Source organism: Mixophyes fleayi, chromosome 2 (genome assembly GCF_038048845.1).
Source record: "Mixophyes fleayi isolate aMixFle1 chromosome 2, aMixFle1.hap1, whole genome shotgun sequence".
Classification (NCBI taxonomy): domain Eukaryota; kingdom Metazoa; phylum Chordata; class Amphibia; order Anura; family Limnodynastidae; genus Mixophyes; species Mixophyes fleayi.
The window spans coordinates 6,741,038-6,755,085 of record NC_134403.1 but is presented as its reverse complement, the minus strand read 5'-3'; the positions used below and the strand labels follow the sequence as shown (position 1 = coordinate 6,755,085).

The 14,048-nt window shown below is 46.9% G+C and overlaps 1 protein-coding gene across 3 annotated transcripts; it reads left to right on the top strand.

The window, feature by feature from the left end:
- Positions 1-439: 439 nt before the first annotated feature.
- LOC142140634 (secreted frizzled-related protein 2-like) lies at positions 440-12,978 on the top strand. Of its 3 annotated transcripts, none has more exons than XM_075198354.1 (5): positions 440-1,271; positions 1,415-1,525; positions 7,940-8,464; positions 9,645-9,722; positions 10,885-12,978. In XM_075198354.1, the coding sequence occupies exons 3-5, from the start codon at positions 7,972-7,974 to the stop codon at positions 11,187-11,189; spliced, it is 876 nt and encodes a 291-aa protein (XP_075054455.1). In that variant the 5' UTR covers positions 440-1,271; positions 1,415-1,525; positions 7,940-7,971; the 3' UTR covers positions 11,190-12,978. The 3 variants fall into 3 exon arrangements, with proteins under 3 accessions (XP_075054455.1, XP_075054454.1, XP_075054456.1); XM_075198353.1 differs by having other exon boundaries at positions 443-1,271; positions 1,415-1,535; XM_075198355.1 differs by lacking the exons at positions 440-1,271; positions 1,415-1,525 and adding an exon at positions 1,614-1,634.
- The last annotated feature ends 1,070 nt before the right edge of the window (positions 12,979-14,048 follow it).

The following is a 14,048-nucleotide window of genomic DNA, read 5'->3' as shown; positions in this document are numbered from 1 at the left end:
GGCTCAGACTCACCATGGGGTCTACTAGGAATAACCTGACTTTCATGGTAAAATGGTATTTAATTCTAGGGCTCCGAAAGCATCCTGTAGACACCTTTGGTATACCGCGTGGTCGGAGTATAGAACATAGGTGCTACACATGCATAGGCAAATCGAGGGGGTGGAGGGGGTTTCCCAGGAAGAACCACCCCCCTTCCCCCCTCCAAGCCTGGGGCACTGTACAATTGAGGTGGCTGGACCCTGCCCCCGCTTCACACAGCTCTGCTTGAAAAGGGAAAAGCCCGTTATATGATGGGGATAGGAAGAGTTGGAGAGCAGCCAAGTGCTGTCTAAAATTATAGCCACGCCCCCATGCATGCTGGTCACGCCCACTGGCAGTGTGGTGTGGAAACCCCCCCTCTACAAATAGGCCAACACATGACATGAGAAAGCATTTAGGAACATACAGCCTGAATTGTATATTCCTGATCCCAAGTCTGGGCTCTTCATTCCACTCAGCACACCCAGACTACCCAGCTCCTGCACTTGCAGACTACCCAGCTCCTGCATGCTTACGTTCCCAGACATGGGCCCAGCGTGGCGGTGTGTTAACCCTTACCGTTCTGGGCCAGTATACATAGGGCAGGTGACTGTCATTCTGTGCCCTGATATACATGTGCTAGAAGCGATTTTCTTATCACTGTAATGAGCAGCAATAAAATATAATTGTTATTGCTGCTTCTTCATCAGAAGGCCCCGTCGGGTGCTGATGCAAAGAAAAGTCTTATGGGCCAGGTCCAGCACGCAGGTGGTCCGCTAGGTAGTTTTAGTTTATCCGCTTGCTGTGGAAATCTATGTATGAAACAACATTCGTGCAGAGTCTTGTTCTGTGCGAGGTCTCTGCTAGCAAACGGTTCGCCAGAAAGTTTCCAGAGTAAAGAATTTATTTGATTATAAATCACTAACTCAGCTCTTTCTGTTGGGTGTGATTGCACAAGAGACCTTTTCAGGAACTAACATTTCTGCTCATTGTGTTTTTTATTTCATTCTCACCCCGCCTGAAAATTTATGACACTAATCCGGTCTATGTATACTGCCTGCAGGCAGATCTAGCCCCAGACCAGCCAGTGTGCAGGAGAGCCCTGTAGTAATTACTGCCTGTGTTTTACATCCCCCCCTTATGTAAACCTGTCATTCCAGCAGCTGGAGATTCAAGATACAACACATCTCTGTGCTGCAGCCTTTCCTGCCACAGCCTGTTCACTGCTTGGGTTAAACGTCTCCTCGGAGAGGTATGTTCCCACCAGCCTGGGCAGATGATGCGTATAAGCTCCACTTTGTACCCTCGGCTGCGGTTCTGCTCTGTGTAGTCATGTTGTGTGGTGTCTGAGGCGAATGACAGATAAAGTTTATTAATGTCCCCTGTGATCTCCAGGTTCTACGCTTTACCTGCTGATGAAAACAAGATTCCATAAGACTCCAGAGTGCTGAGAACTGGGTGGTCTGTGGACCCTCCTGCTGGGATTAGATCGCACCGTGCTGGCCGGTAAGACGAGGTAAGGACTGTGCGGATCTGCAATCGTTTATAACTTCTATGCATAGATGACATTATTGGATGCAGAGCTGAAATCCATCGTATGAGACAATCATTTTACGTAAGTAATGCCCTCTTCTTGGTAGTATAATTGTCTATACGTATCACTTGTATGTCTGTATGGGCTGGTATTATACACAGTCCACCAGATCTGTGTAATAAGGATCATTGATAAAGGGGTCCACAGTATATAAGATCTGGAAATGGCGATGTGAGATCTCTCATTTGCGTTACAGATGAGGGAATCTAAGCCCTCTTCATGGTCTGGGACGGGTGTTTTTCCCTGCTGGTATGAGCTAGGGGCAAGATATGCTTTAAGGGGACCCTTCGCTGGAGTCCCCCCAACAAAGACCCAGCTATAGCTACCAAGTAGTGTCAGTCTTTTTATAAATAGACCCCTAAGATACAGGATAATGGTATAGAGAACACTTTTGTTATATAGAACAAGATATTTAAATCCTAGGACAGTAAAGAACCTGCTCCCATAAAGTTGTATAAATCTTTCCACAGAAGTCTCCCTTATCCCTGCTTTTATTGTTAGACTGAATCTCCTCCACGGTAGAGCTGCAGTTGTTATCTCTGTAGCTTTTCCCCCTCATCACTTCATAGCTATGTATGTTGTAGAGGAGGGGACGGTGTCCTGTCGCCTTTACTTCAATGTCACAACAGCTGTGGGATAATAGGACGGATATAAGTCAGTGTATGACATGTAGCTTCTTTACACGTATGTACAGAACACCCACGGACATGCCAACATCGTTCTCGGGACACCATGTATCTAGGTGCGTCATACGTGATGCTGTCTATACCTTCCCGTCATGTTAACAGAACCTGAGTATAATTCTCTATTTTCATAATAATATAACGTTTATAAAGTCTACAGTAAGAATGTAACGGGCAGTCATTTTGGGGGGACAAATCTTGACCTTCAGTTGTCAATTCTGCCTCAATTGTTTGTGCTTTTTTATTTTCTTTCATTTCTTTTAGATGTAGTTTAGTTTTAAGTCCTAATAAATATCTTGTGTATATCCCCATGTGTCTGATTGCTGTACATCACCACCCATCAAACCCTCCCTGTATATAAGGGCTTTATTCTATTACCTGTCACCTACTGCCCAACAGTGACAATTTCTGCAGGACCATCCTGACTTCTGGAGCTCCTAAGGGCGTTACCGCATAAGAAATAGCTGTGGCGTGGGCCGACAGGGGCGTGGTTTCAGCAGATTGTGGGTGTGGCCTTTATTTATCCCAGCTTTCCCATTGGAAATGTTTGGGATGTGCCAATCAGTCTGCCGCCCTCCAAATTAAGATTACGGCCTCTAGTTCTGGAAATCCATATTTATTTATCTATTTTAGTAGTCGCCCATACCTCCCAACGTTTGGGTGGGCAGCATCGGGGGTGGAGGGGACAGGGAGGGGAATGCATGGACACATCTAGTGGGGGTGGTCACACACCAGGGTCGCCCCGTTCTCTCCTCCCCTCCCCTCTAAACGCCTTCATTCCCTAGCAAGGACCAAGGCCTGCCGACTGGGGAGAATATCCCCTAGTCACATGATAACGCCACTGGGATTAGCTGCGACAAGCTGGAAGCACTCTCCTGCTATCCCAATGTACAAGTGGTCCCGTCACTGAGAGATGGAGGGTCGTGCAGGACTGTGATCCCTAATCCCCTTGACGCCACCATCGGATGTGGCGACTGTAAACGTCAGTTTGTGTTAAGTGATTAAAAATACATCTCTTTTTTATAACAGGATTTCCCTTAATGCGCAGTGCATTGTGCAGGTATAATATACAGTAGTAGCAGCTTTATACTCCTCGTGCTGACACTGTGCCTGGCACTGTACGGATGAACGTACCTGGGCGTGCCCATAGCGCAGAATTACTAGTAAGAGAGCAGGCAATGTATGGTGTAATACATCCCCTTACTGTGACCTGTCTGGATATTATACACCGGGCTTTCGTGCGGTGTAATCGTTTTTACGATGACCACTACTCCGACATGGAGAAGCCCTACAAAGAAAATCCGAAATTATGAAACACTGATTGGAAAAGAAACAGACTTATCTTCAACCCGACGCTGGAGACCTCTGATGGGAGCACCAGGCTGACGGCAAGTGATTCCGATTCGAGAAGTGTTCGTCACCGCAGGCTGACGTCATTGGGACGTCTGTCAATAGAAATATAAAGCGGCAATGTGGGGACTCCTAAGGTTAAGTGTTTAAACACTTAACCCGACATGGCCGCTTTAAATTTATATTGACAGACGTCGCGATGACGTCAGCCTGCGGTGACGAACACTTCTCCAAACGGAATCACTTGCTGTCAGCCTGGTGCTCCCATCGGAGATCTCCAGCGTCGGGTTGAAGATAAGTCTGTTTCTTTTCCAATCAGTGTTTCATAATTTCGGATTTTCCCTGTCGGGGTAGTGGACATCGGTAAAGCGTACCCAGCCCCTTTCGTGTCCGTACAAGAGTACGCGGACACCATTTACACTGTTGATGAGTGTGTTGTGATGACTTTTGTTGCTAATATATTGTCCTATTTGTGTGGATTATTGCACTATGTGCAACAGAGGGACACGGATGTACGTCAGGTGGGGTGTAACAGCTCAGAGTTCAGTGAAGTAGAGTCTACAGATGGCAGCGGGTCAGGGGTCCTTCTTTCTCTAGCGCTAGAACCAGGCTGCCATTGACGGTTCTGCCTGGGAGCCATCTCATTTGTCTCCTAACTCTGTAAACACATCAGTCACACTGAACTCTATATAGAGTAAGTCCAGTGCGATAACCACAAAACAGCACCTCGTCGGGCCCTAAGTGTCACCTAACTCGGTACGAGTGGCAGCTGGCTGGGCCTCACTGGAAAAGTACGATGAGCAGGAAAGGTGGATTCCCCTTACAGTCAATATCTACCAGGGCATGCTGGAACATGTAGTTCCACAGTGGCAAAAAACAAAACGGACACATATTTTGAAATAAAGATTAATTGAATGAAACACTCACAGAAACCCCTCATTCACCTCTTCAATATAAACTAAAATCTCTCTTAATTCTTCATCGTAAACTAATAGGAAATTATTCTGCCTTTAGGATCCAGAGTGGTCGCAGCCCGTCGGGGGAGGCCGCTAGTAGTGAGCCGTTGTGTTGGCCGTCATGGTTTGTTTCTTAGATTAGAAAGACAGAAGAATCTCCTATTGGATTATACATAAATCCTCAGATGGCGCTAACAGAACGGGTATTGTAGTGGTGCAAAGCTGGCGAATCGTAACGCCGACCATAGTCGTGTTCTCATGTATGGGGCAAAGTGAGAAAACAACACCTGCTTCTCTGGCACAGGGGAAATTTAATAAATTAATCCGTAAGTGACATCGTTTTTGCTCCCTCATCAGAGGCAAACGCAGGACTTGTAGAGGGGGTTTCCACACCACGCTGACAGTGGGCATGACCAGCATGCATGGGGGCGTAGCTATAATTTTAGACAGTGCTTGGCTGCTCTCCAACTCTTCCTATCCCCATAATATACATGGGCAATGCTGCGTGGACTACTGATAGGTGCACACAGCTCTTCCTTTTCAAGCAGAGTCGTGTGAAGCGGGGGCAGGGTCCAGCCACCTCAATTATACAGTGCCCCAAGCTTGGAGGGGGGTTTCCAGGAACTAGGACCCCCTCCCCTCAGTTTGCTATGCTCATGACTGGCAGGTCCCCAGACACAATCCCAGCACTCGGGATCATATTTAAAGTCGCTTTCGAGGAAGTATTTTCTGAATGATTGACAGCAGGTTGAGCAGGTAACCCGGTGTGTGTCTCCAGCACCAGTCCTGTACAGATGTCTGTATCAGTGTCGGACTGGGGCATGAAGGGCCCACCGGGGAACTGCAACGCTAGGGGCCCACCATAGGGGGTGTGGCCAGTCATCATAGAGGAGAGACTCGACGCTAGAGGGGGAGTGGTCAGCCCACGAAGGACAGCTAGCACCATAGTGTAGTATATAATGAATGCAGTGTGTGTATAAAGAGTACACAGTCTGACCTGCCCCTTAGATTGGGCAGAACAGTCACCTAAATCGGGATTGTCCCACTAGACCAGGCTTGGCTAACCTGTGGCACTCCAGGTGTTGTGAAACTACAAGCCCCAGCATGCTTTGCCAATATATAGCAGCTTATTGCTGGAAGGGTGTGCGGAGACTTGTAGTTTCACAACACCTGGAGTGCCACAGGTTAGCCAAGCCTGCACTAGACTCAGAATATTTGACAGACTGTCCTACCTGTTCGTGTCACTTTTACCCCCTGTAGCTGCTGGTTTCTTTAGTTGCTGCTTGTCTGAATCTTGGAATGTTGAGGGCCCTATTTGGAAAAAATAATGGGTACATTTAGAAGATTCCAACCAGCCCTGGCATTAAATCAATAGGACCAACAATTAATACTTAGGCCTTCCTCCAGCCCCAACATTAAAGTTATATTATTCCCATTTAATAAACCTATTTCCCTCCCTCCAGACAGCCCCTGCAATAAATCGCATTTATGTATAATACGTATAATAAATATACCTATTTCCCGCAACCGTCACTGCCATTAAATAATTCATATTCACATTTAATTAAAAGCCCCCAAAGCACCCCATCTTAAATTAAATTGTCCCACCTTCACCCTACAAAGAAAATAGCACCCATTATTTAGCTACCACCTACCACATACACATTACATTGCCACAAGCCCGCTGTGCCATCACACACACATTACTGTGCCCCTTAATCACCATGCTGGGCCTCTTTATGATCACACTGCGCCCTCCATGCTGTTTTTGCCCCCCCTTCATCACCCTGTTTCATGCTGCTTTTGTTCCCCCCTTCTCCTGGCCCCCCTTAACTCTGCCTTCATGCTTCCCCTTCACGCTCCCCCTTCACTCTGCCTTCATGCTCCCCCTCCACTCTGCCATCATGCTCCCCCTTCACTCTGCCATCATGCTCCCCCTTCACTCTGCCTTCATGCTCCCCGTCCACTCTGCCATCATGCTCCCCCTTCACTCTGCCATCATGCTCCCCCTTCACTCTGCCATCATGCTCCCCCTCCACTCTGCCATCATGCTCCCCCTTTACTCTGCCATCATGCTCCCCCTTCACTCTGCCATCATGCTCCCCCTTCACTCTGCCATCATGCTCCCCCTCCACTCTGCCTTCATGCTCCCCCTCCACTCTGCCTTCATGCTTCCCCTCCACTCTGCCTTCATGCTCTGCCATCATGCTCCCCCTTCATGCTCTGCCATCATGCTCCCCCTCCACTCTGCCTTCATGCTCAACCTCCACTCTGCCATCATAGTTTGCCTTCATGCTCCCCCTTCATGCTCCGCCATCATGCTCCCCCTTCACTCTGCCATCATGCTCCCCCTCCACTCTGCCTTCATGCTCTGCCTTCATGCTCCCCCTTCATGCTCTGCCATCATGCTCCCCCTTCATGCTCCCCGTTCACTCTGCCTTCATGCTCCCCCTCCACTCTGCCATCATACTCTGCCTTCATGCTCCCCCTTCATGCTCCCCCTTCATGCTCCGCCATCATGCTCCCCCTTCACTCTGCCTTCATGCTCCCCCTCCACTCTGCCATCATACTCTGCCTTCATGCTCCCCCTTCATGCTCTGCCATCATGCTCCCCCTTCATGCTCCCCCTTCACTCTGCCTTCATGCTCCCCCTCCACTCTGCCATCATACTCTGCCTTCATGCTCCCCCTTCATGCTCCCCCTTCATGCTCCGCCATCATGCTCCCCCTTCACTCTGCCTTCATGCTCCCCCTCCACTCTGCCATCATACTCTGCCTTCATACTCTGCCTTCATGCTCCCCCTTCATGCTCCCCCTTCATGCTCCCCCTTCATGCTCTCTTCTTTCTTCCATTCCCTCACTTACCTTTTCTATCTGATTCTTTCTTCTCTTCTGTCTTCTGTCTTCTGTCTGCGGCGCTCCTCACTGAATGTCGGGCGTGATGACGTCACGCCCGGCATTCAGTGCGCACGGAGCCGGCGCCGCAGACACGCAAGGTTTTTTTTTGTTCTTTTTGTCTTCAGTTATTCGCTCCCCCACCAACGAAGAGGGGAGCGATCAGGGTCGGGGCCTACCGGGGGATAGACCGGTCCCCCGGCGGGCCAGTCCGACCCTGTCTGTATTATCAGTGTAACTTTATAGTGGAGGTCAATGGTCGGAGCGTAAAGAATGGGCGGAGGTCGGTTGTGGCCTTGAGAAGCCGCAATGCTGCAGTGTCACCTCCTGTCTGCGCATACTAAGAAATAATCAGTCGCTAGCAATAAAGAAACTGTATTAATACCTGTCTATGTAAATAGTGCTTCCAATGTACTTTGTGTTTTGTGTTTTCCCCCATCTAGAATCTCTGTGCTGTAACTCCCCTGTGCTGACCATGAGGGTCCTTCTCTCCGTCGGAGTCTTCCTGGGCATTGCGGGTCTATTGCACCCAGTGGAGGCGTCGCCCTTCATTCTCACCCAGCTGAGCACCCGTAAAAGCAGCTGCAAGCCTATCCCAAGCAGTATGACGTTGTGCCATGCGGTGGGCTACGGGGAGATGCGTCTGCCAAACCTGCTGGGGCACGACACCATGAAAGAGGTGTTACAACAGGCCGGTTCCTGGGTGCCGCTCCTCACCAAGCAGTGCCACGCAGACACCAAAAAGTTCCTGTGCTCTCTGTTTGCCCCCGTGTGTCTGAGTGACCTGGAGGAAGCCATACACCCCTGCAGGTCCCTCTGCGAGGAGGTTCGGGACGGCTGCTCTCCGGTCATGGCTGCCTTTGGCTTTCCCTGGCCCGAGATGTTTAACTGTACCCAATTTCCAGAAGGGAACGAGCTGTGTGTGCCCCCTGCTGGCCAGGATGAGAAGCCTCATGTGGTGAAAGAAGGTAAGTGGCTGGAGAGCAGTCAGTGTGAGTGTGAGCAGCGTGGTCATCCGTCGCCGCAGATTCCACAGCGCAGGACGGTCTTACAGATGAGGCATTACATGAATACAATAACAATGCAACATACTAGCAGTATGAACACAATTAAATATAATTAGTACACACGCATGGATAACGGTATGAATTCCAGGCGTGTGCATGAACAAGCAGAAGAGCTTACATTCTAGAGGGATGGGGTAATAAGAGACAATACGAGAGAAGGTGGGGACGGAGGGAGTAGAGGGAGTGTATTTTCTTGACGGTCTAGGCATGAAGAGGTGAGCTTTGAGGGAGCATTTGAAGGATTATAGGTCGGAGAAGAGTCTGGTTGGATGGGGAAAGGATTTCCACAGTGGAGAGCAGCACAAGAGAAGGAGAAGGGAGAATATTTCCATTGTCAAGACTGGTCTTGAAGACAAACGTGTACCCACCAAGCACACCTAGTAGGTTTACTGTGTACATCCATCTGCCCTTAGAATAGTCTACAATTTGGTATAAGTGTCACAACAGATCCTGGAAGAACAGATTGGTTCTGTAATATCATTAATCTGCAGGCAGCTTTAGTTCTGAAATGACCTCTAAGCTTAAAATATCATCATCGTCATCATCATCATTTATTTATATAGCGCCACTGATTCTGCAGCGCTGTACAGAGAACTCATTCACATCAGTCCCTGCCCCATTAGAGCTTACAGTCTAAATTTCCTAACACACAGACAGACAGACTAGGGTCAATTTTGATAGCAGCCAATTAACCTAGTAGTATGTTTTTGGAGTGTGGGAGGAAACCGGAGCACCCGGAGGAAACCCACGCAAACACGGGGAGAACATACAAACTCCACACAGAATAGACCATGGTCGGGAATAGAACTCATGACCCCAGTGCTGTGAGGCAGAATTGCTAACCACTGAGTCACCGTGCTGCCCTAAGGTGCTTTATCTAAAAGGGCTTTTATACCATAAAAAATTGTAAATGTTTTAGGTGTTTATCAATATTGAGAGTATTATAGACAAAGTTTATCCTATAATATAATTAGAAATCTCTTCGTCATGATGGAAATTGGACACCCAGCGACTGGGTTGTGTTGTTTTGTGGCTTCTCTTTTCTGCTCTAGTATTTATGGAATTATCCCTCTGTTTTCAGAGCTCCCTTGTGCCGCTTGTCACAGCGCTGGCGACACAGAAAAGGAATTCCTGCAGGATTACTGCTTCCGGGATTTTGGTGCGTAAGTAATTGATGAAAATCTAGTAAGAAGAAATCGATAAATTGCCATTGACATATTGATTATTGGACTAACAGATCCTGTTAAAGGATAACCACACTGTTCAATGTCTTTTTAATATTGCAGAATAAATATATATTATAAAAATGTTCCTTACTAATGTTTCCAGTCAAAAAAAACCCTGTCTTCAAAAATGTTTTAATTCTATTTATCTGGAATATTGTGTTATTTTAAGATTAGTTTTACTTACACACGTTAATATTTATATATTTTTAGCTAATTTACAAAACTGTAAGAGATCTACTTGTGGCCATCGACCGGTAACTAGCAATATGTACTGGGAGTCTGGTGGAGCCCCCCCTCCCCCTGTTCCATAAAGACAGCCCCCCTCCTCACCAGCATAGGAGGGGGGGGGGCTAACATTGGTGCTGAAGCCGGAGAGTCTCCTAAATAAGAAAATATGGTGAAATAGCCTTTTGCCGGCATTTGCATCAGCAATTTTGGCTCTTTGCTGCCTGTTACATAGACCTCTGAGTGTTACATTGACTTGCTGGGGTAATAAATTATATGGTATTTTAAAGGACAACCGAACCCAAAAAGACAAAAAAGCTATTTTACATAGGAAGCACATTGGATGGTCATACCCAGACTGTTCATTATCGAAAGGGTGCGTTTAATGCAATATTTCTGATTTGCCTCTATCAGAAACAGCTGTAGACAATGCCTCAACATGCAGACAGTATACAGCTGGAGTCCGTTAGCTTTCTGTGACTTTGCTGATTCCGCCCCTACGTGAGATTACTAATTATCATTTATAAAATACGCAAGAAACCATTGCTCCTGGATGAAACTCCACACACATGGGCTCTGGTTAGGCATGAACTGCTAGTTCCCTGTCACCAACACTGTGTGTGGATCCAACCATCTGCAGTCTATACTAAGCATTTCTGTTACATAGGAGACTGCAAGCCAGTCACTTGGACTATGATATCTGCATTTACCTATTGTAACACAAAATATAGAAGCTGTTTGACAATGTCGGCTCATAGCATTAGACACATGACACGCTGGACATCTGTAATTAAGTATAAACACATGAGACTTTATTGGGACTGGTCACCACAGTCTTGTTCTCATCTGTTGTCTCTTTTTCATTCTCAGCTGTGAAAATGAACATCCGGTCAGTGTCCACCATGGATGGAGATGTTATGGTGATCCCAGAAGTTAAGAGCAGGACGGTTTATAAGGCTAAAGGGTGGATGGAAGAGGAGCTGAAGAAGACTGTTCTCTGGTTGACTGACGGAGACAACTGCATCTGCCAAGACCTCCAGGAGCCGGGGGCTACAGTGCTGGTTTTAGGACACCGAGCAGATGACAGACTTGTGATCTCCTGGGTCAGGAAATGGCAGAAGAGTGATAAGGAAATGAAGAAGTTTTCTAGGACTGTGCGAAAGCTTCAGTGCTAGAGGGGACCTCAGTCCTGGAGCAAGGTGGACATCATGGAACATTGTTATAACCTCATAGGAACCAGGGTCTTCTAAGTCCTGTTTAATGGTCCACATCGAAGGCTTCCAGGAGGAACCAGGTTCTTCTACATACTGTATAATAGTCCACATCGGAGGCTGCCAAGTGAGGGCCATAAAACCACCATAGATTATAAATCAGACGTCTGAAACTCTGCGCCCAATCTGCATTACTGCTACAACGTCTATGTAAGATGAAGGGACAGATTCGTCCGTTACATCAGCCACGTGAAGGCCCCTTGGTGTTATGAGGAGGAGGAATATTACAGAGACCATTATATCCTGGAAATCAGATGCATAACCATTGTATCCATCTTTTCTGTGCTCCCCCCTATAACACTATAGAGGGTCCTGGAATGTGATTAATCATCATCCTGCACAAGGTCCGCACTGGTGGAGAGGACAATGGTCTGTAGACTCCTCGTTTCCTTGAGCCCGGAGTATGATCTTATCACCAATACCTACAAACTGCTCCAGTATAAAATCTGCGTCATCTGAAGAATTTTAAATTTGCATTTTAAAACACAGGACCCGATTCTATGTAATCAGCACCAGATACACACAGCGGGTCTACATTGAATTTGGGGGATGTTTTTAAAGGCTTACACCAAGGTTCAATACCCCAGAAGCCAACTTTTACTTTCCTATTTTTGATGCATGAAAAAAGTCAATAATATAGAAGAGTTCGGTTAGGGGGCTTCTGGCAGTTCTAGGTAAATTGTTTAATACGACCCTAAAATATATTTAAAAAAATATATTGAAACGGCACAGACCGCTTGGATAACACCGTTAAAAACAAAACAAAACCCCAAAACAAACTAGATATCATGATTAGATGCAAAACTGACGAGATAGAAAGGACACCTCTCAGAATATGGAAAATAAAATATACGATGAGTTGTAGAGCTTAAATTATTTTCACAATTAGAATTTAGTTCAAGAAAGTAAAGATATAAAACTTTTTTCCAAGCTTTCCCCTACTGTCCTGTCTCGCTGAGCTGAGTGTCTGGCCCCTCCCCCTGTGGGAGGAGTCAGCTGACATGAGGCTTACTGCCTTCTACTGTCCTGTCTCGCTGAGCTGAGTGTCTGGCCCTCCCCCAGTGGGAGGAGTCAGCTGACATGAGGCTTACTGCCTTCTACTGTCCTGTCTCGCTGAGCTGAGTGTCTGGCCCCTCCCCCTGTGGGAGGAGTCAGCTAACATGAGGCTTACTGCCTTCTACTGTCCTATCTTGCTGAGCTGAGTGTCTGGCCCCTCCCCCAGTGGGAGGAGTCAGCTGACATGAGGCTTACTGCCTTCTACTGTCCTTTCTCGCTGAGCTGAGTGTCTGGCCACTCCCCCTGTGGGAGGAGTCAGCTGACATGAGTGATGAATTTTCTATAAACTTTGCAACAAATCTTTTATACTCAGCTTTGCAATAATTCTCATTTACTGACAGTCGGGATAACAGTGCTGTATATTCCATGAGACACTACTGACTATCAGAGTTTTTATTTACAGAACTGTACTTTACCATTTGTCTAGAAATCGGCAGCGGGGAAAAGTGTTTTGTAATATTTTGAACTAACTGCAATCTTCTTGCTAATTGCAATTGATTTCCTGTTGCCAGGATAAAGGTCTGTGCACGCTGGGGGTACATGGGGATCCCTGCGTCACCAGGCTGGACGCCGGTACTGTGCACCGCTGATAACACAATGTACAGAGGGATGTGTATATAAACTCTTCTTATCACTCCGGTCTTGTGATTTGTGTGTTATTATTGCTATAGGTGAAGACTATAATACAATATACACAGCTTATAATGTATTGTTCAGGATCGTTCTGCTCATCCTGTCCCTGCCCAGTAAAGGAGCCACAAAATGTTACTGATGTCGTCAATATCTAACAAATTCAATTGCTCTTTGGCTTCATCAATATACAACCAAGGTGACTGGTTTTCTGTGTCTCGGGCCCTAACGCAGTATCACGGGGCCCTGATGAGCCTTAATTTACATACAGTGAGATCTGGGTACATGTAGGGTATCATGTGATCACTGTAGGCTGGACATCACTTTACCAGATGCACTTAGTGGCAGCTAATTGATTAACACGACTATAATGGATCTTTCCTTTGTTCTACTTGCCCATTGGACAATCACCTTATTTCCAGTTCGTGATATAAAAAAGACGTTTTACTCCCTGATTAGCTCTTTGGGGCCTATTCACTGAAAGAGTTTATAGAGCAGCGATAAAAAGTTACGTATCAGCTGCATTGTGATACCCGGTCCCAGCGGCCCAGGGACTGTGATTAATAGGGAGAAAGGGAAAACGTCCTAAGGGTTATATTTATTATGTAGAGAAAGGTCTATCGCCAGCGAAACAGGTATTATTCACCAAAGACAGGGACTGCACCCGCTGGTGAGGAGATTCACCAGGTTTCCCCAGCGAAAAATTCTACACAGAGGTATGTAGCGGCCTGTGTACAAGGATGATAATATACCGCCACAATCCTACTGTCGCCACCTCCTTATACTACAGAGGTGGCCACTCCTCATATTACAGACACGTGTAGTCGGTCTCTCCTCATATTACAGACACGTGTAGTCGGTCTCTCCTCATATAACAAACGCGGTTAGATGGTCACTCCTCATATTACAGACACTGGTAGACGGTCACTCCTCATATTACAGACACTGGTAGACGGTCACTCCTCATATTACAGACCCATGTACTCGGTCACTCCTGATATTACAGACACGTGTAGTCGGTCACTCCTCATATTACAGACACGTGTAGTCGGTCACTCCTCATATTACAGACACGTG

Excerpts from the sequence above, each read along its gene's own strand:
- LOC142140634 (XM_075198354.1), top strand. The coding sequence starts at position 7,972 with ATGAGGGTCCTTCTCTCCGTCGGAGTCTTCCTGGGCATTGCGGGTCTA. Across the intron at positions 8,465-9,644 it reads GCCTCATGTGGTGAAAGAAG|AGCTCCCTTGTGCCGCTTGT; the intron begins GTAAGTGGCTGG and ends CTCTGTTTTCAG. Across the intron at positions 9,723-10,884 it reads TTACTGCTTCCGGGATTTTG|CTGTGAAAATGAACATCCGG; the intron begins GTGCGTAAGTAA and ends TTTCATTCTCAG.